Raw genomic sequence first — 17,744 nt, 5'->3', positions numbered from 1 at the left:
TCTAACCACTAGACACCACTCCCCTCCCTGAGCTGGGGAGAGAACCCAGGAGTCCTGGCTCCCAGCCTTCTCGCTCCCACTCTAACCACAACCTCTCCTGTGCCGGTAGCACCGAGTCACAAGGAGCCCTTTGTCTCTGGCTGAGCTGGGCCTGCGCTGGGGGGTGCCAGGCTCCCTCCCCCGCGTCGGGGCTGGGCTCACGGGCAGCGAACAGGCCAGAGACGTTCAAGGAGAAGCTGTTTTAATGGGACGATCCATGGTATGAGTTTGTGGGGACTCAGACCAGGCTGCCACTGGGACAACCTGGTCCCCTGGCTGGACTCCCTAAGTGAATCAGAGGCACATTGGTGGGGCCGGTGGGGTACCTCGTGGCTGGGCGTGGGAGGGGCTGTGTGTGTTGGGGGTGGGCTGAGGCTGTGTTTGTGGAGCTCTTCCTCCGAGTGCTTTGGGGGTGGATGGAGGAGTCTGGTTCTAGGACAGCTGCACTCACGTTGGTGGGGGTAGTGGGATGGAGAAAGGCTGGGGGTGGGGGACGCGCTGTGTGTGTGTCTGTGTGTGTGTGTGTGTGTGTATGTAGGGCTGTGTGTAGCCCTCTTTGCTGCTGTCCCCGCTCTGGGGACGTCCGCAGGTCTCTGGCCGGGAAGAAGCACATTGGTGTTTGCGGTGGGATGGCTGGGGCTCCTTTGGCATCTGTCTCTGCACTGCTCTCTTCGCCACCGCCGGCCGTGCCAGGGCACCCACCTCGCGCAGTCCCTGTCTCCCTCGGCCCCACAGGCCCCGCTCCCTCGGGGTCTCTCAAGCCAGGTTGGGGGACACCGAGCTCTGGGCCAGCCCGTCAATGGAGGAAGCTGCCTCCTTCCTGCGGCTGTGGGACCTGACTGAGTAGGCCGTGTCCTCCAGCAGGGCCCGGCGGAAGGCCCCGGCCAAGGTGGTCCGTCTCAGCGCCCGGCGGAACTCCAGCCCCATGAAGAAGTAAAGGACGGGGTTGGCGCAGCTGTTGAGATAGGCCAGGGAGGAGGCGAGCGGCAGCCCCACGGCCATGGCCTGGCCCTTGACGCCCGCCAGCTTGAGGAGGAGGAAGAGGTGGTAGGGGGCCCAGCAGAGGAAGAAGGTCACCACAATGGCCGCCATGACCTTGAAGGGCTTCCTGGAGCGGACGGTGGCCGGGCGCCGCCTCAGCACGGCCGCTAAGGCCCCGTAGCAGGCCAGGATGATGGCGAAGGGGGCCAGGAAGCCGCAGAGCAGCCGGAGGAGATACAGCGTCAGCTTGGGCCCTTCTCCCAGCGTCAAGGAGCACTTGAGGCCGTTGGTCTTCCCCTCTGGCACCAGCTTGCGGTAGAGGTAGAAGGGCAGGCTGGCCGCGGCGGCTGCCCCCCATGCCCCGGCAGCGGCCGCCCACGCCAGGCGGGGGCCCCGGCGGTTCTTGGACCACACCGGGAAGGCCACGGCCGCCAGGCGGTCCAGGCTGATGGCCGCCAAGAGGAAGACGCTGCAGAACATGTTGAGGTACTTGATGAAGCTGGTGGCCTGGCAGAGGAAGGCGCCGAAGGGCCAGTGCCTGCGGTAGAAGGCGTTCTTCACCAGGGGCACCGCCCGGCTGACCGAGAAGATGAAGTCAGCCACCGCCAGGTTGAGGAACCAGACGCAGTTGACGGAGCGGCCGGCCCGGCGAGCCGTGAGCCAGATCACCAGCCCGTTGCCCAGCGAGCCCCCCACCAAGACCACGGTGTAGAAGACGACCTGGACTAGGTCCATGATGGCGTTCAGGTCAGGCTTGGCCTTGGCAGGAGAAGGACCAGGGCTGGTCATCCAGAGATCGGAGGAGACATTGGCCTCCATGACGGGACCTGAGAGAGATTGAGAGTGGGGGGAGGCCTTTTCCCAGAGCTTGCCAGTCCCCCGGCCTGGGGCCGGACCAGCACCGGTGCCCCCGAGAGGGGAGAGGCCCCGTGCCCCATTCCCTGCCCCCCTGAGTCAGCCAGTCCTCCACCCAGAGCCCGATTGGGGCTGGTGCCCCCTAGAGGGGAAACCCCCATGCCCCATTCCCTGCCCCACTGAGTCAGCCAGTCTCTGCCCTGGGGCCAGCACCCCCTAGCCAGGGAAGGGTTCACATCAACCCTCTCTGGAGGTTTTATTTGCATGGCCAGGCTGACTCCACATATTCCCTGCCTCCCATTGTCCATCTCTGGGCTCCCAGCCAAGGGCACCATGAGCGGTGGAGCTATCGGTGGTGCCGGGGGGGGGACGATTGCCCCCCCCGGCAGCCCGGGGGGTACGTCTGGCTCCTTGCCAAGCGTCCCGAGCTGTGGGCGGACAGAGGGCACCATGCCAACATCCACACCTGGCTTTTATCGCTGCCCCCCACCCCACCCCCCGCCGGCTGGCATGGTGCCTCTCAACCAGGAAAAGGGGAAGTGACCCTGTGCAGGGCTTCTCGGACACCTGGGTTCTCTCCCTGGCTCTGTGAGGGGAGTGGGAGCCCCACACAGCCCCTGGCTCCCCCTGCTGCCTGGCCTGGGTCGGTCTGACCCCGATGGGGCAGTCCTTGTCCAGCTGCAGGGCAAATACACACGCACGGAGCTAGGGTGTTATAATGCACATGCCATGTCACAACCGACACACAACGTGCACACACACACACACAGAGAAAAACAGAGCGATTGTGTGTTATAACAATGGCACAACCGACACACAAGGTGCACACACACAGAAAAACACAGCAATTGTTACGACACACAATGTCACAACTGACACACAACGTGCACACACACACAGAAAAACAGAGCGATTATCACACAATGTCACAACCGATACACGTGCACACACACACACACACACAAACAGAGCGATTGTTATAACAGACACACAATGTCACAACTGACACACAATGTGTGCACACAGAAAAAAACAGTGATTGTTATCACACAATGTCACAACGACACACAACGTGCACACACAGAGAAAAACAGAGCGATTGTTATAACAGACACACAATGTCACAACTGACACACAACGTGCACACACACACATACAGAAAAACAGAGCGAGTGTTATCACACACAGTGTCACAACCGATACACATGTGCACGCACACACAGAAAAACACAGCAATTGTTATAGCAGACATAGTGTCACAACCGACACACAACGCATGTGCGCACACACAGAAAAACAGAGCGATTGTTATAACAGATACACAATGTCACAACTGATACACAATGTGTGCACACACACAGAAAAACACAGCAATTGTTATAACAGACACACAATGTCACAACCGACACACAATGTGTGCACACAGAGAGAAAAACAGAGCGATTGTTATAACAGACACACAATGTCACAACTGACACACAACGTGCACACACACAGAGAAAAACAGCAATTTATCACACACACAATGTCACAACTGATACACATGTGCGCACACAGAAAAACACAGCAATTATGACACACAATGTCACAACTGACACACAACGTGCACATACACACAGAGAAAAACAGAGCGATTGTTATCACACACACAATGTCACAACCAATACACATGTGCGCACACAGAAAAACACAGCAATTGTTATAACAGACACACAATGTCACAACCGACACACAATGTGTGCACACAGAGAGAAAAACAGTGATTGTTATCACACAATGTCACAACCAATACACAACGTACACACACACACACACAGAGAAAAACACAGCAATTGTTATAACAGACACACAATGTCACAACTGACACACAACGTGCACACACACACATACAGAAAAACAGAGCGAGTGTTATCACACACAGTGTCACAACCGATACACATGTGCACGCACACACACAGAAAAACACAGCAATTGTTATAGCAGACACAGTGTCACAACCGACACACAACGCATGTGCACACACACAGAAAAACAGAGCGGTTGTTATCACAGGCACACAATGTCACAACCGATACACAATGTGTGTGCGCACACACACACAGAGCGATTGTTATAACAGACACACAATGTCACAACCGACACACAATGTGTGTACACGCACACACACACACACAGAGAAAAACAGAGCGATTGTTATAACACGCACAAAAAGTCACAACTGACAAACATTGTGTGCACACACCGAGCTAGTGTTATGCGCACACAGTCACAGCTGACACACAATGTGTGCACCCTGCCCCTACGCACAGAGATGGAATATTACAGCCCCCAGCCCGCCCTGCCCGTGTTCCCACTCCAGCCATGACAGGGGCTGTGTGGGGCCCAGGCTGGCATTGCCGCCTGCCCCGTTACCTGCGGAGGCAGCGCCCGCCGGCCCCGTCCGCTTGTCGCTGACTCTGAGTTTATTTTCCAGGAACCCAGCGGCCGCCAGACGGTCACCCGTCCCCGCCCCCCCTCCCTGGGGTTGGGCCCCAGCCAGAGCGGACGTGCTGGGGGAGTGATGTGTGAAAAAGGAGAACTGGGCTGGGGACGGGGGGACACTGCCTGTTGCTGCCAGCTTGGGGGCTGTGGGGTCAGGGCAGGGCCGGCAGCGGAGAACCCAGGTGTCCGGGCGGAGCAGGTGGAGACACAGGGCAGGGCCGGCAGGGGAGAACCCCGGTGTCCGGGCGGAGCAGGTGGAGACACAGGGCAGGGCCGGCAGGGGAGAACCCCGGTGTCCGGGCGGAGCAGGTGGAGACACAGGGCAGGGCTTGCTTAGGAGCCAGGTATGACCAATTGGGGAGGGGGAGGATTCCCAGAATGCACTGCTGCAGAGTGGCCAAGTGAGGTGTCAGGCAGCTCCCAGCATGCACGGCTGCCCCATGGCCAAGGGCGGGAGCGTTCCCAGCATGCCCTGCTCCCCTTGGCTGGGCTGGTCTGCCTGATGGGCGTCTCGTCAGGGGGTCCAGCTGCCCCTCGCCCACCTCTGCCCTGAGCTCTCGCTTCCTCCCCAGCTGGTGGGACAGGAAGCCGGGTTCCTTTATCCCCCGGTGAAAACCTCCCCGGGGCAGGGGCCTCGGTTCCCCTTTTCACGTCTGAAACCGGAGGTGTCGTCTTCCTGCCACCTGCGAGCCAGGCTGGAGCAGAGCCCAGCCCGCCGTGCCCGGGGAACGAGCCCCCCGGCTCCCTTTGCCCGCCCTGGGAGGAGGGTAGGGCTAGCCCCTCGCTCGGGGCCCCCGGGGCCCCCACCCCCAGGGGGAGCAAGGCCCCCCCAGCTCTACCCAGTGACTCCCCACCAGCGTCACACAGGAGGTTTATTCACTGTCTGCACCCAGCCCAGGCAGGTCTCAGGGGCCTCGGGCCTGGCCAGTCTCCGCCCCGGCCAGCTGGGTCTGTCCCATCCCCATGGGTCCGGCTGCACCTTGTCCCCTGCCCAGCCCCCTCCTTCAAGCTGAGCCCCCTAAATCCCCTCCTCCACCAGCCCCTCCTCCGTCCGCAGTCCCAGGTAAACAGGTCACCTGGGCCCCTCTCTTCTGTCCTTTTTCCCCCCCTGGTCAGGTCCCCGGGCACCTCTCTCCTCAGCCCATTGTCCCCGCACTGGCCAGAACTGGCTGGCTCCCAAGGTGGGGGGCATCCTGGTTACCAGCGCTGGGTCCCCCATCTCCAGGCCATTGTCTGGGTCCCAACTCCTAGGCAAGTCCCCTGCAACAACAACCCCCCTCTCCCTTTCCCTTTACACGCACAGCACACAGGGAAACTGAGGCACACACCGTGCTCCTGCAAGAGTCTAAGAAAATCCCCCACTTCATCACAAACACACACACACAATGTCACAGCTGAGACACAACGTGTCAGCACACACACAGCTAGAGTTTTCTACCGCACACAGGCACAACTGACACTCAGTGTGTGCACCCCTGCCCCCACGCACAGAGATTGAATATTACACCCCCTTCAGCCCGCCCTGCCCATGTTTCCAGTCCAGCCATGACAGGGGCTGTGTGGGGCCCAGGGTGGCATTGCCGCCTGCCCCGTTACCTGGGAAGGCAGCGCCCGCCGGCCCCGTCCGCTTGTCTCTGAGTTTATTTTCCAGGAACCCAGCGGCTGCCAGAGTGGCACCACCCCCTGGATTTGGCCCCCCGCCGGAGCAGGATGTGTGAGGATGCACCAAAAAGGAGAACTGGAGGTGGGGGGGGGGCACTGCCTGTGGCTGCCAGCATGGGGGCCCAGGGGGGAGGCATCAAGGCAGGAGCTGTGGGGTCAGGGCAGGGCTGGCAGTGGGGAACCCAGGTGTCCGGGTGGAGCAGGTGGAGTCAGTGGTGAGCTGGAGCCGGTTCCCACCGGTTCACACTAAGAGGTTGTTAAATTTAGAAGCAGGTGTAGAACCGGCTGTTAAAGTGGCAGGCGGGTGGACAAACTCCGGCCCGCAGGCCACATCCGGCCCGCGGGACATCCTGTCCGGCCTGCCTGAGCTCCCAGCCGGGGAGGCTCCCCCGGCCCCTCTTCTGCTCCCCCCCCGCCCTCACAGAGCCGCAGCGCCGGGCCGCCGGAGTCAGCGCTCGGGGCAGCTCGGCAGCTCCTGCCGCTTTGAGCAGCAAGGGGGGGAGCGGGGGCGAGCTCCAGCGGCCGTGCGGGGTCCTGAGCAGCATGGGGAGGGGGCCGGGCCGGGGCTGGGAGGAGGGGTTGGATCAGGGGCAGGGGCGGAGTTTTGGGGGGGCGGTCAGGGGATGGGGAACGGGGGTTGGGTAGGCGTGGGAGGTCCGGGGTGGTGGTGGAAGGGGTTGGGGCAGTCAGGGGACAGGGAGTGGGGCAAGTTGGGTAGGGGTGGGGTCCTGGGGGCAGTTAGGGTGGGGGTCTCGGGAGGGGGTGGGCAGGGGACACGAAGCAGGGAGGGTTGATAGGTTGCGGGTTCTGAGGGGGGCAGTCAGGGGCAGGACGTGGGTGGGGGTCGGATGGGGAACCGGACCTGGTGGGGAACCGGTTGTTAAGATTTTGGCAGCTCATCACTGGGTGGAGACACAGGGCAGGGCCGGCAGCGGAGAACCCAGGTGTCCGGGCGGAGCAGGTGGAGACACAGGGCAGGGCCGGCAGCGGAGAACCCAGGTGTCCGGGCGGAGCAGGTGGAGATGCGGGGCAGGGCTCACTTGGGAGCCAGGTGTGACCAATTGGGGAGGGGGAGGGTTCCCAGCATGCACTGCTCCCCTTGGCATGGCAAAGCCTTAGGGCACTGGGCTGTCTGCTCTGCCTCAGTTCCTGGGGGGTGCTCGACCCCCCCCCTCCGCCCCAGGCCCCCCCCTCTACCCCCACTGCATCCCTTCCCCCAACCCCCACCCTGCCTCTTCCCACCCCCACTCCGCCTCAGGCCCCACCCCCACCACACCCCTTCCCCAACCCCTGCACCCCTTCCTCCAACCCCTCCCCTCCCCATCGCACCCTTCCCCAACCCTCCCCGCCTCCACCCCCACCGCACCTTCCCCAACCCCTGCCCCTTTCCACCCCTGCACCCTTCCCCACCCCCGACTGCACCCCTTCCTCCAAACCTCCACCCCTCCCGCCTCTTTCCACCCCTCCGCCCCAGGCCCCGCCCCCCACTGCACCTGTTCCCCAAACCCTGTCCCCACCTCTTCCCACTCCTGCTCCGCCCCACTGCACCCCTTCCCACCCCTCCCCTCCCCATCGCACCCCTTCCCCAACCCCTCCCCGCCCCTTCCCCTGCACCCCTTCCCCAACCCCCTCCTCCCCATCGCACCTTCCCCAACCCCCTCCCTGCCTCCACCCCTGCACCTTCCCCACCCCCGACTGCACCCCTTCCTCCAAACCTCCACCCGCCTCCCGCCTCTTTCCACCTCCTCCGCCCCAGGCCCCGCCCCACTGCACCTGTTCCCCAAACCCCGTCCCCGCCTCTTCCCACCCCCTCTGCCCTCACTGCACCCCTCCCCACCTCTTCCCATCCCCTCTGCCCTCACTGCACCCTTCCCCACTGCACCCTCTCCCCACCTTTCCCCAACCCCCTCCCCACCTCTTCCCATCCCTGCTCTGCCCCAGGCCCCGCCCCCACTGCACCCCTTCCCCCAAACCCCCAACCCACCTCTCCCCACCCCTGCTCTGCCCCCACTGTACTTCTTCTCCCAAGCTGTGGTGGGCAGGAGGTGCTGGGAGTGAGGGGGAGGAGCTGATCTGTGGGGATGCCGGTGGGTGCTGAGCACCCACTATATTTTTTCCATGGGTGCTCTGCCACCCCTCGCCCACCTCTGCCCTGGGCTTTCGCTTCCTCCCCGACCGGTGGGACGGGAAGCCGGGTTGCTTCATCCTCGGGTGAAAAACTCCCCTGGCCCCAGAGCAGGGGCCTCGGCTTCCCCTTTCCAGATATCTTCTTCCTCCTCGTGGGAGCCACGCCGGAGCCCAGCCCATCTGCTGTGCCCGGGGAAAGAGACCTCTGGCTCCCTTTGCCAGCTCTAGGAGGGGAGTGGGGGCTGGTGGTTAGAGCAGGGCAGGCTGGCAGCCAGGACTCCTGGGTTCTATCCTCCGCTCTGAGAGGGGAACAGGGTCTAGTGGTTAGAGTGGGGTGTCTGGGAGCCAGGACTCCTGGGTTCTCTCCCCAGCTCTGAGAGGGGAGTGGGGGCTGGTGGTTAGAGTGGGGTGGCTGGGAGCCAGGACTCCTGGGTTCTATGCCCAGCTCTGGGAGGGGAGTGGGGGCTGGTGGTTAGAGCGTGGTGGCTGGGAGCCAGGACTCCTGGGTTCTCTCCCCAGCTCTGAGAGGGGAGTGGGGGCTGGTGGTTAGAGTGGGGTGGCTGGGAGCCAGGACTCCTGGGTTCTATGCCCAGCTCTGGGAGGGGAGTGGGGGCTGGTGGTTAGAGTGGGGTGGCTGGGAGCCAGGACTCCTGGGTTCTATGCCCAGCTCTGGGAGGGGAGTGGGGGCTGGTGGTTAGAGCGTGGTGGCTGGGAGCTGGGACTCCTGGGTTCTCTCCCCAGCTCTGGGAGGGGAACAGGGTCTAGTGGTTAGAGCGGGGTGGCTGGGAGCCAGGACTCCTGGGTTCTCTCCCCAGCTCTGGGAGGGGAGTGGGGGCTGGTGGTTAGAGTGGGGTGGCTGGGAGCCAGGACTCCTGGGTTCTATCCCCAGCTGTCTCACTGATTCACCATGTCATGGTGGACGAGTCTCACCTGTTCTTTTCTCTGTAGCAAACACCCCAGATGACCACTGGGAATGCCAGAGCCACAGCCCCGCCCACTAAAAGACATGGCACCGCCCATGGGAGGAGCTTACCAAGCCCTGCCCACTAAGTGGCATGACTCCGCCCAGGGGTGGGGCTTGCAGAGCTCTACCCCACTGGCTGTTCCATCCAGGTGCCACCCGCCCCCCATGCGAAATTCACATTTGCCACCTTTGGTCTTTCATAGGAACCCAAGCCGCTTCGGCAGCTTTATTCACCTTTTCGGGGGAAAGGCTCTTGCCGAGAGGGCGGAAGGACAGAAAGCTCAGGGAGAGGGCGGGGAAGTTCTGGCCTGTAACACAGAGCACGACTCTCCGGATGCTTACTGGAGGGACTATTTTTGCTGGCGTTCATCGGCCTGGGATAGGATACAAAGGAGTCTCTGTGCTTGTTGGCTGGACGACTTCTTTTGAGTGAAAGAAGACAGAAGGGGGCGTAATAAGGCCCAGCCCTTGTATTTAAAGGGCACCACGTCCCCATATGTGTTTCAGGGACTATATTTTGTGGTGGAAGGCCACAAAACAGAGTGCAAGACGGCGACAAAGGAAGTAGTCCCGGTACTTGAATATGATGGAGCTTGATTTTCAGATTTTTAAGTGGCTATTTTACCGTTTATTGTTTGGTGGAAGGACACACACAAGTTATGGAGGAACGTCACAGGGCTTCTGTATGAAAAGGGCCTGGTTTTCAGCCTTTTTTTTTTTTTTTTGAGGGACTATTTTTTTTGGCGGAAGGACACAATCAGTATATATTGAAAGTAGATCCGGCGCTGTATAAAAAGGGTCCAGTTTTGAGACCTGTGTTTTGAGGGACTACTTTTGTGGTGGAACGATGCTCAGTAGCTGTCCTTTGAAAGTAGAGCCGGCTCCTGTGTAAAGTGGACTGGATTTTTTTTTTTTGATGGACTACATTAGCTAGTGGAAGGATACACTAACCAATGAGGTGGTCCATGTAACAAAAGTAGATCTGAGCTTTCTGTATAAAAAGAGCCTGGTTTTAGGATTCACTCTGGCCCGGTCTGAAAACCAGGCCCCAAAATGGTGGCCAGGTGGTGGTATCCATGGCAACCACCATGGCCATAGCCTTGTAACAGCCCCGCCCAACCTGTGGGGTGGCGGCCAGTGAGTATCACTGAGTTCCTGCAGCATGGGAAAGGGGCGTGGCCTGTTATTGTTCCGGTGTGGCCAATGAGGGCAAGAGTTCCCAGCATGCTCCTCTGCAGTGTGACCCATAAGCTCCCGGCATGCACCGCTCCGGCATGGCCCATAGGCTCCCGGCATGCACCGCACTGGCATAGCCCATGGACGCCCAGCATGCACTGCTCCGGCATGGCCCGTAGGCTCCCGGCATGCACCGCTCCGGCATGGCCCGTAGGCTCCCGGCATGCACTGCTCCGGCATAGCCCATAGGTTCCCGGCATGCACCGCTCCGGCATGGCCCGTAGGCTCCCAGCATGCACTGCTCCGGCATGGCCCGTGCTGATGACGACAGCTCCCCACATGCACTGCTTCAGTGTGGCTCATGGGCTCCCAGCATGCACTGCTCTGGTGAGGCTCTGGGGTCCCAGCATGCAATGCTCCCGTGTGGCCCATGGGCTCCCAGCATGCACTGCCCCAGCGCAGCCCAGGGAGATGACAACAGTTCCCAGCATGCATTGCTCCGCCATGTCCCATGGGCTCCCAGCATACTCAGCTCCAGCATGGTGCTGGGCTCCCAGCATGCACTGCTCTGGTATGGCCCTGGGCTCCCAGCATGCCATGCTCGGTGCCATCCCAGAGCTGCCCTCCCCCCCGCCCCGCATGGGGCCCTGGCCCCTTCCCCTGCCTCTGCCCCGTCATGGCTGCATTATCCGCAGCTCAGAGGAGGTGGTGGAGCCCCGCGAGCGCTTGCGCCGGCGTCCGCTGCCCGAGCCCTGCGAGTCCTCGGCCATGGCGGCCTCCAGCCAGCGGGCGCGGCTGCTACCCCGCAGCCCCTCCTGGAAGCGGCGGCCCAGGAAGGCGTAGAGCAGGGGGTTGAGGAAGCAGCTCAGACAGGTGAGGCTGAAGGCCAGGGAGGAGCCCATCTTGATGGCTGCTTTGTTGCCTGCCGAGCCATGGAGGAAGTTGAAGACGTGGTAGGGCAGCCAGCAGAGGAAGAAACTCAACACCACGGCAGCCACCACCTTGGCCGTACGGTTGGGCCGGCGGCCCCGGTGCCCGGCCCGCAGCATCACGACCGCGTGGCAGGCCGTGATGACCACCAGCGGCGCCAGGAAGCCGGCCACGAACCGCACCACGATCAGGGCCTGCTTCCGCGCCTCCCCCGTCACCCCCTCCCCAAAATTGTTGCTGCAGACGCAGCGCTTGCCCCGGTAGAGCACCTGCCGGAAGACCAGGTAGGGGGCTGAGAAAGCCCCGGCCAGCAGCCAGGCCACGCCGGCTGCCCCCCAGGCCCAGCGCGGCTTTCGGAACCGTTGGGCCAAGATGGGCCGGGCCACCAGCAGGCAGCGATCGGTTGAGATGAGCGTCAGCTGGAAGACGCTGGCGAACATGCTGAGGAAGAGGAGGGCATTGACAGCTTTGCAGAGGAAGTTGCCAAAGACCCAGAGATTGGCGGCGGCGGCCTTGGCGGCGTAGAAGGGCAGCAGCAGGGAGTAGAGCAGGTCGGCCAGCGCCAGGCTCAGGAACCAGATCGAGTTGACTGTCCGGCGCATGCGGAAGCTGGTGACCCAGATTACCAGGCCGTTGCCCACCATGCCCAGCAGGGAGGAGACCACGAAGATGGCCACCGAGAGCTGGTCGAGGATGTTGGAGGTGGGTGTGCTGCTGTTGTTGGCCACGGGTGAGGTGGCATTGCCGGAAAGCTGAGGAGAAGTGACCCCTTTAGCACGTGGCCTGGCCGGTGCCCCTCACTCCCAACTAGGATTGCCAGGCGTCGGGTTTTCTCCCGCACGGCTCCCAGAAGTGACCTCCATATCCGGCTCCTAGGCACAGGGGCTGCCCGGGAGGCTCCGCGTGCTGCTCCCGCCCTGAGCGTCGGCGCTGCAGCTCCCATTGGCTGGGAACCGCGGCCAATGGGAGCTGCGGGGGCAGTGCCTGCAGGAGTGGGCAGTGCACACCGCACAGAGCTGCCTGGCCGCCCCTGCGCCTAGGAGCCGGACACGGCAGCATCTTCCAGGAGCAGTGCGGAGTCAGGGAGCCTGGCTTAACCCCGCTGTGCCACCGACCGGGCCTGAGGTAAGCGCCGCCTGGCCGGACTCTGCGCCCCGAACTCCTGCCCCAGATTGGAACCCCCTCCCGCACCCTAACTGCCTCCTGGAACCTGCACCCCCTCCTGCACCCCACCCCCACCCCTGAGCCCCCTTCCCGTACCCAAACTCCCTTCCAGAGCCTGCACCCCTCACCCCTCCCTGCACCCCCTCCCTCTGCCCCAGTCCTGAGCCCCGTCTTCAAGCCCACACCCAAACTCCCTCCTGGAACCTGCACCCCCTCCCGTACCCAAACTCCCTCCCACAGCCCCTCCCTTTTAACTCCAGCCCTGAGCCCGGCCCGCCCCTGCACCCCTCCCTCTGCCCCAGCCCAGAGCCCCCTCCTGAACCTCAAACCCCTCATCCCTGGCCCCACCCTAGAGCCCACCCCCGCATCTGGAGCCTGCAGCACAACCCCCTGCCCAGGGCCGGCGATTCCATTTAGGCGACCGCCTAATTGTATCTAGTTAATTGTATCTAGTTTGCATATTAATTCAAGTTCAGCAGTTTCTCATGTGATATATCACAGATCTTGGGAGACAGGCCAGTCCTCGCTTACAGACAGCCTCCCAACCTGAAGCAAATACTCACCAGCAACCGCACACCATACAACAGAAACACTAACCCAGGAACCGATCCTTGCAACAAAGCCCGATGCCAGCTCTGTCCACATATCCATTCAAGTGACACCATCATAGGACCTAATCACATCAGACACGCCATCAGGGGCTCGTTCACCTGCACATCTACCAAGGTGATATATGCCATCATGTGCCAGCAATGCCCCTCTGCCATGTACATTGGCCAAACCGGACAGTCTCTACGCAAAAGAATAAATGGACACAAATCTGACATCAGGAATCATAACATTCAAAAACCAGTGGGAGACACTTCAACCTCTCTAACCACTCAGGCTTTGGCTACACTTACACTGCAAAGCGCCAGCGCTGTCCGTACTCCACCTCCCTGTGGGGAATAACGGACAGCGCTGGGAGCCGCACTCCCAGCGCTGGGGCTTTGACCACACTGGCGCTTTGCAGCGCTGGAGAGGGTGTGTTTTCACACCCTGCTGCAGCGCTGCAAATTTGTAAGTGTAGCCAAGCCCTCAGTGACAGACTTGAAGGTGGCAATTTTGCAACAAAAAAACTTCAAAAACAGACTCCAAAGAGAAACTGCTGAACTTGAATTAATATGCAAACTAGATACAATTAACTGTGGCCTAAACAGAGACTGGGAATGGTTGGGTCATTACACCAATTGAATCTATTTCCCTATGTTAAGTTCTCCTCACACCTTCTATGGGCCATCTTAATTATCACTTCAAAAAGTTTTTTTTCCTCCTGCTGACGATAGCTCATCTCAATTGATTAGATTTTTCCTGTTGGTATGGCTACTTCCACCTTTTCATGTTCTCTGTATGTATAAATATCCCCTGTCTGTGTGTTCCATTCTGTGCATCCGAAGAAGTGAGCTGCAGCTCACGAAAGCTTATGCTAAAATAAATTTGTTAGTCTTTAAGGTGCCACAAGTACTCCTGTTCTTTTTGAGGTGAAAGAACTTTCTGAAAGTCACACAGAGTCAGCGACAGAGCCGGGGAGAGAACCCAGGAGTCCTGGGACCTAGCCCGCCTCGCTCTAATCACTAGAGAACCCAGGAGTCCTGGCTCCCAGACCCCCCAGCTTTAACCACTATCTCCAACTCCTCTCCCAGAGCTGGGGAGAGAACCCAGGAGTCCTGGCTCTTCCGCCATACCCTGTTATGCAGTAGCGCTCTTGCTCCATTCACCCCCTGAGCCACTTGGGCTGGTCTCTAGCTGCCCTGCAGGTATTTGCCTGATTTCAGTCATTCCCAGTTCCCCGGCCAGCAGGGACCCCTGTGGCCGTCTAGCCTGACCCCCCGATAGCCCAGGCCAGAGGCCACCCCGCAAACCATCCCTGGAGCCGCTCTTTTAGGAAACCCCCCAGTCTGAACTGAAAATCTGCCGGGGATGGAGGATCCCCCACGGCCCTGGTGCTTGGTCCCAATGCTTAATTCCCCCCCACCCCGGTAAAAACTGACCACCCCCATCAACTCTCTGCTCCCTGCGTAGACGGACAGACGGGGATCACGGCGCCCCAGAGCATGTCCTGGGCTCAGCACAATAGCTGGAGCTCCTGGCATCACTCGCTCTGCGGCAGGGCTTCGAACCCTCGAATCGTCCTCGGGGCTCCGCTCTGACCCCTCCCCGACTGACTCTGTGCCCCAGAGCCAGACCCAGGGCTCAGCAGTGTCACCCCCGGGTTAGCTCCAGAGGGAAAATCCCCTCCCTGCTCCTCCTTGAGATCCCAGGATGGCGTTAGCCCCAGTCCAGCCGACTCTCCGCCATCGCCCCAGATCTGTTCCGGAGTCGCTGCCCCCAGGGGAGAGGCCCCAGCTGACGTTTGTGGTTCCTCGCCATTGGCGGACGTGTTAAAACACCAGGCGTTTCCCCCCGTGCTCTGGGTCCTTGCCCCGGCCCCCTCAGGATTTCCCGATTTCTGGGCCCTCTGCTGAGGTTAGCTGAGAGGGTTTGATATTCCCGTCCCGGACACTGATCCCAGCGGTAACCAGTGCAGGACACGACCCAGTCCCCGTGGGACCCCACTGGAGACCCCCGCCCACTTGAGGATGAGTCACTGGTTACAGGTGCACTCCAATGCCCTCGCGCTTCCCCGACTCACAGGCTGGCTCGGGGCCTGATGCCTCTGGACGTGCCCAGTGCTGAGAGGGACCCAGGAGTCCCTACGCACACCCTCACTCCAGTGTTAGAAAGGTGGGGCTGGGACTCAGGACTCCTGGGTTCTCTCCCTGGCTCTGGGAAGGGAGTGAGGTCTAGTGGCTTAGAGCAGGGGGGCTGGGAGCCAGGACTCCTGGGTTCTCCCCCTGGTTCTGGGAGGGGAGTGGGACTCTGGGTTCCATTCGTTGGCTGGACAGTGGGGCAGGTCTCTGGGTTCTCTGTCTGGGCTGCGGGGAGGGATGGGGACTTGGGCTCCCCCCATCTCTGGTGCTGGTAGAGGGCTGGCTCCCTCCAATCTCTGTCAAATCAAGGCTGGGACTTACCGGCCCCCAGGCTGTGGTGGGGAAGGGGGACGCCATGGGCCCGGGAGCTGTGGCTGGAGATAGACCAGAGCGTGTTCCTCTCAGCGCTGTCTGCACTCCCGGGGCTGGGGCTCTGCAGGCTGCGCGGAAGGTAGGAAGTTGAGTAAAGCCGGGGCACTGGCAGGAAGCGATTAGATGCGCCCCTTCTGGGGGGGAGCGTGGTCCCCGCCCCAGGAGAGCAGGGCTGAGAGCAGGAGATCTCAGGTGCAGAGGACGGGAGGAGGGCTCAGTCCTAGGCTGGTGTCTCCTGAAGGGGGCTGGGTGGGGGCAGGGGTCATGGGGGCCTGGGGGGGCTGGATATCCTGGGTCTCCTACATCCTCCGCAGGTGTAGAGGTCTCCGACGGATGAGGAACCAGGATGCTGGGGGAAAAGAGAGCAGCATGCGCCTCTAGGTGCTGCTGCACAGGACGGATAACAGCTACACTAGCGCTGCTGGCAAATGGAGCTACTCCTTTAGCTCCCCTGAGGGGATAATGGCTATATTGGTGCTGCTGGTTTTGAGGCAGGGAAGGTCTCCTGCAATGTCTGTGCAGCGCCTGGCGCAGCGGGGCCCCGATCCTGAGAAGAACCCAGAAGTCCTGATTCCCAGCCCCCCCTGCTCTAACCACCAGCCCCCACTCCCCTCCCGGAGCTGGGGAGAGAACCCAGGAGTCTTGGCTCCCAGCCCCCCCTGCTCTAACCACTAGACCCCACTCCCCTTCCAGAGCCTGGGAGAGAACCCAGGAGTCCTGGCTCCCAGCCCCCCCTGCTCTAACCACCAGCCCCCACTCCCCTCCCAGAGCCGGGGAGAGAACCCAGGAGTCCTGGCTTCCAGGCCTATGTCCTTACTCACTAGATCACATTGCTTGTCTAGCTAAATTTCACATCAGCCCTTTCTTATGCACAAAGCCGGGCCTGAGCACCCCTCCGGCGCCAACACAGGAGTCCATCCTGCGGCTGCCAGCTACACCAGCCGTGGCAACAATGATTCTCCTGGCCTATGGCTGGCGGGATCGGCCTCTGAGCGGCTAGCAAGGCGTTAACCCTTCAGGTGCTGCAGGGACGCCAGGTCGCAGCAGCCTCAGCAGCAAATTGTTCTTGTGCAGCAAGATAATTATCTGACCATGTTCTCATGCGTCTCAAGCTGGGGTTTTGATTTCAACACCGTGTTTCCTGTTTTTCAGGAGTCCCCCTCTGCTGGAGGGCATTCAGGAGCTGACACCCCCACCCCGAGATCGAGGGCTGGGGGCCTCTCAGGGGCAAACACTGATGGGGAACAGAATCAGGGCCAGAATCCAGCTGGGGGTCCATCGGCCTTAGCTCCATTGGAGTCAATGGGGCCAGGCCTCCAGCTGGGATCACAGAATATCAGGGTGGGAAGAGACCTCAGGAGGTATCTAGTCCGACCCCCTGCTCAAAGCAGGACCAACCCCAACTAAACCATCCCAGCCAGGGCTTTGTCAAGCCTGACCTTAAAAACCTCTAAGGATGGAGGTTCCACCCAGTTCCCTCAGCCTCTCCTCAGAAGTCATGTGCTCCAGCCCCTTAATCATTTTCGTTGCCCTCCGCTGGGCTCTTTCCAATTTTTCCACATCCTTCTTGTAGTGTGGGGCCCAAAACTGGACCCAGGACTCCAGATGAGGCCTCACCAGTGCCGAATAGAGGGGAATGATCACATCCCTCGATCTGCTGGCAATGCCCCCACTAATACAGCCCAAGGTGCCGTTAGCCTTCTTGGCAACAAGGGCACACGGTTGACTCATATCCAGCTTCTCGTCCACCGTAACCCCCAGGTCCTTTTCTGCAGAACAGCTGCCCAGCCATTCGGTCCCTAGTCTGGAGCAGTGCCTGGGATTCTTCCATCCTAAGTGCAGGACTCTGCACTTGTCCTTGTTGAACCTCATCAGGTTTCTTTTGGCCCAATCCTCTAATTTGTCTAGGTCCCTCTGTATCCTAACCCTACCCTCCAGCGTATCAACCACTCCTCCCAGCTTAGTGTGAGCTGCAAACTTGCTGAGGGTGCAATTCATCCCATCATCCAGATCGCTAATGAAGATGTCAATCGTCCGGAGCTCCATTGGAGTCCGTGGGGCCAGATCCCCAGCTGGGCTCAATCGGCTGTAACAACACTGAATTTACATCAATTGGGGATCTGGCCAGATAGACTTTAAATCTGTATGTAGAGGGGGAGCCCAGGGCTCAGCTAGCAGGGGGCTGTGGGTCAGGATTGCGGGACACTGACAGAGCTGGGGTGTGAGGGGAGCCAGTGCTCTAGGCACAGGCTGAAGCCCCGCTG

General features: G+C 60.8%; 2 protein-coding genes across 2 annotated transcripts; both read right to left on the bottom strand.

Moving 5' to 3' along the window:
• Nucleotides 1-224: 224 nt before the first annotated feature.
• On the bottom strand, nt 225-4,330 carry LOC120390023 (chemokine-like receptor 1). Its single transcript, XM_039512232.1, has 2 exons — nt 4,288-4,330; nt 225-1,847 (listed from the first exon to the last, which is right to left on the bottom strand). Exon 2 carries the CDS (start codon nt 1,837-1,839, stop codon nt 796-798), a length of 1,044 nt encoding a protein of 347 aa, XP_039368166.1. The 5' UTR covers nt 1,840-1,847; nt 4,288-4,330; the 3' UTR covers nt 225-795.
• Nucleotides 4,331-10,959: 6,629 nt separating this feature from the next.
• On the bottom strand, nt 10,960-15,512 carry LOC120390114 (prostaglandin D2 receptor 2-like). The gene is made up of 2 exons (XM_039512426.1): nt 15,430-15,512; nt 10,960-11,967 (listed from the first exon to the last, which is right to left on the bottom strand). Exons 1-2 carry the CDS (start codon nt 15,463-15,465, stop codon nt 10,960-10,962), a joined length of 1,044 nt encoding a protein of 347 aa, XP_039368360.1. The 5' UTR covers nt 15,466-15,512.
• Between the last annotated feature and the right edge of the window lie 2,232 nt (nt 15,513-17,744).

Source organism: Mauremys reevesii, linkage group 24 (genome assembly GCF_016161935.1).
Source record: "Mauremys reevesii isolate NIE-2019 linkage group 24, ASM1616193v1, whole genome shotgun sequence".
NCBI lineage: Eukaryota > Metazoa > Chordata > Testudines > Geoemydidae > Mauremys > Mauremys reevesii.
This window is presented reverse-complemented; position numbering and strand designations above follow the sequence as displayed.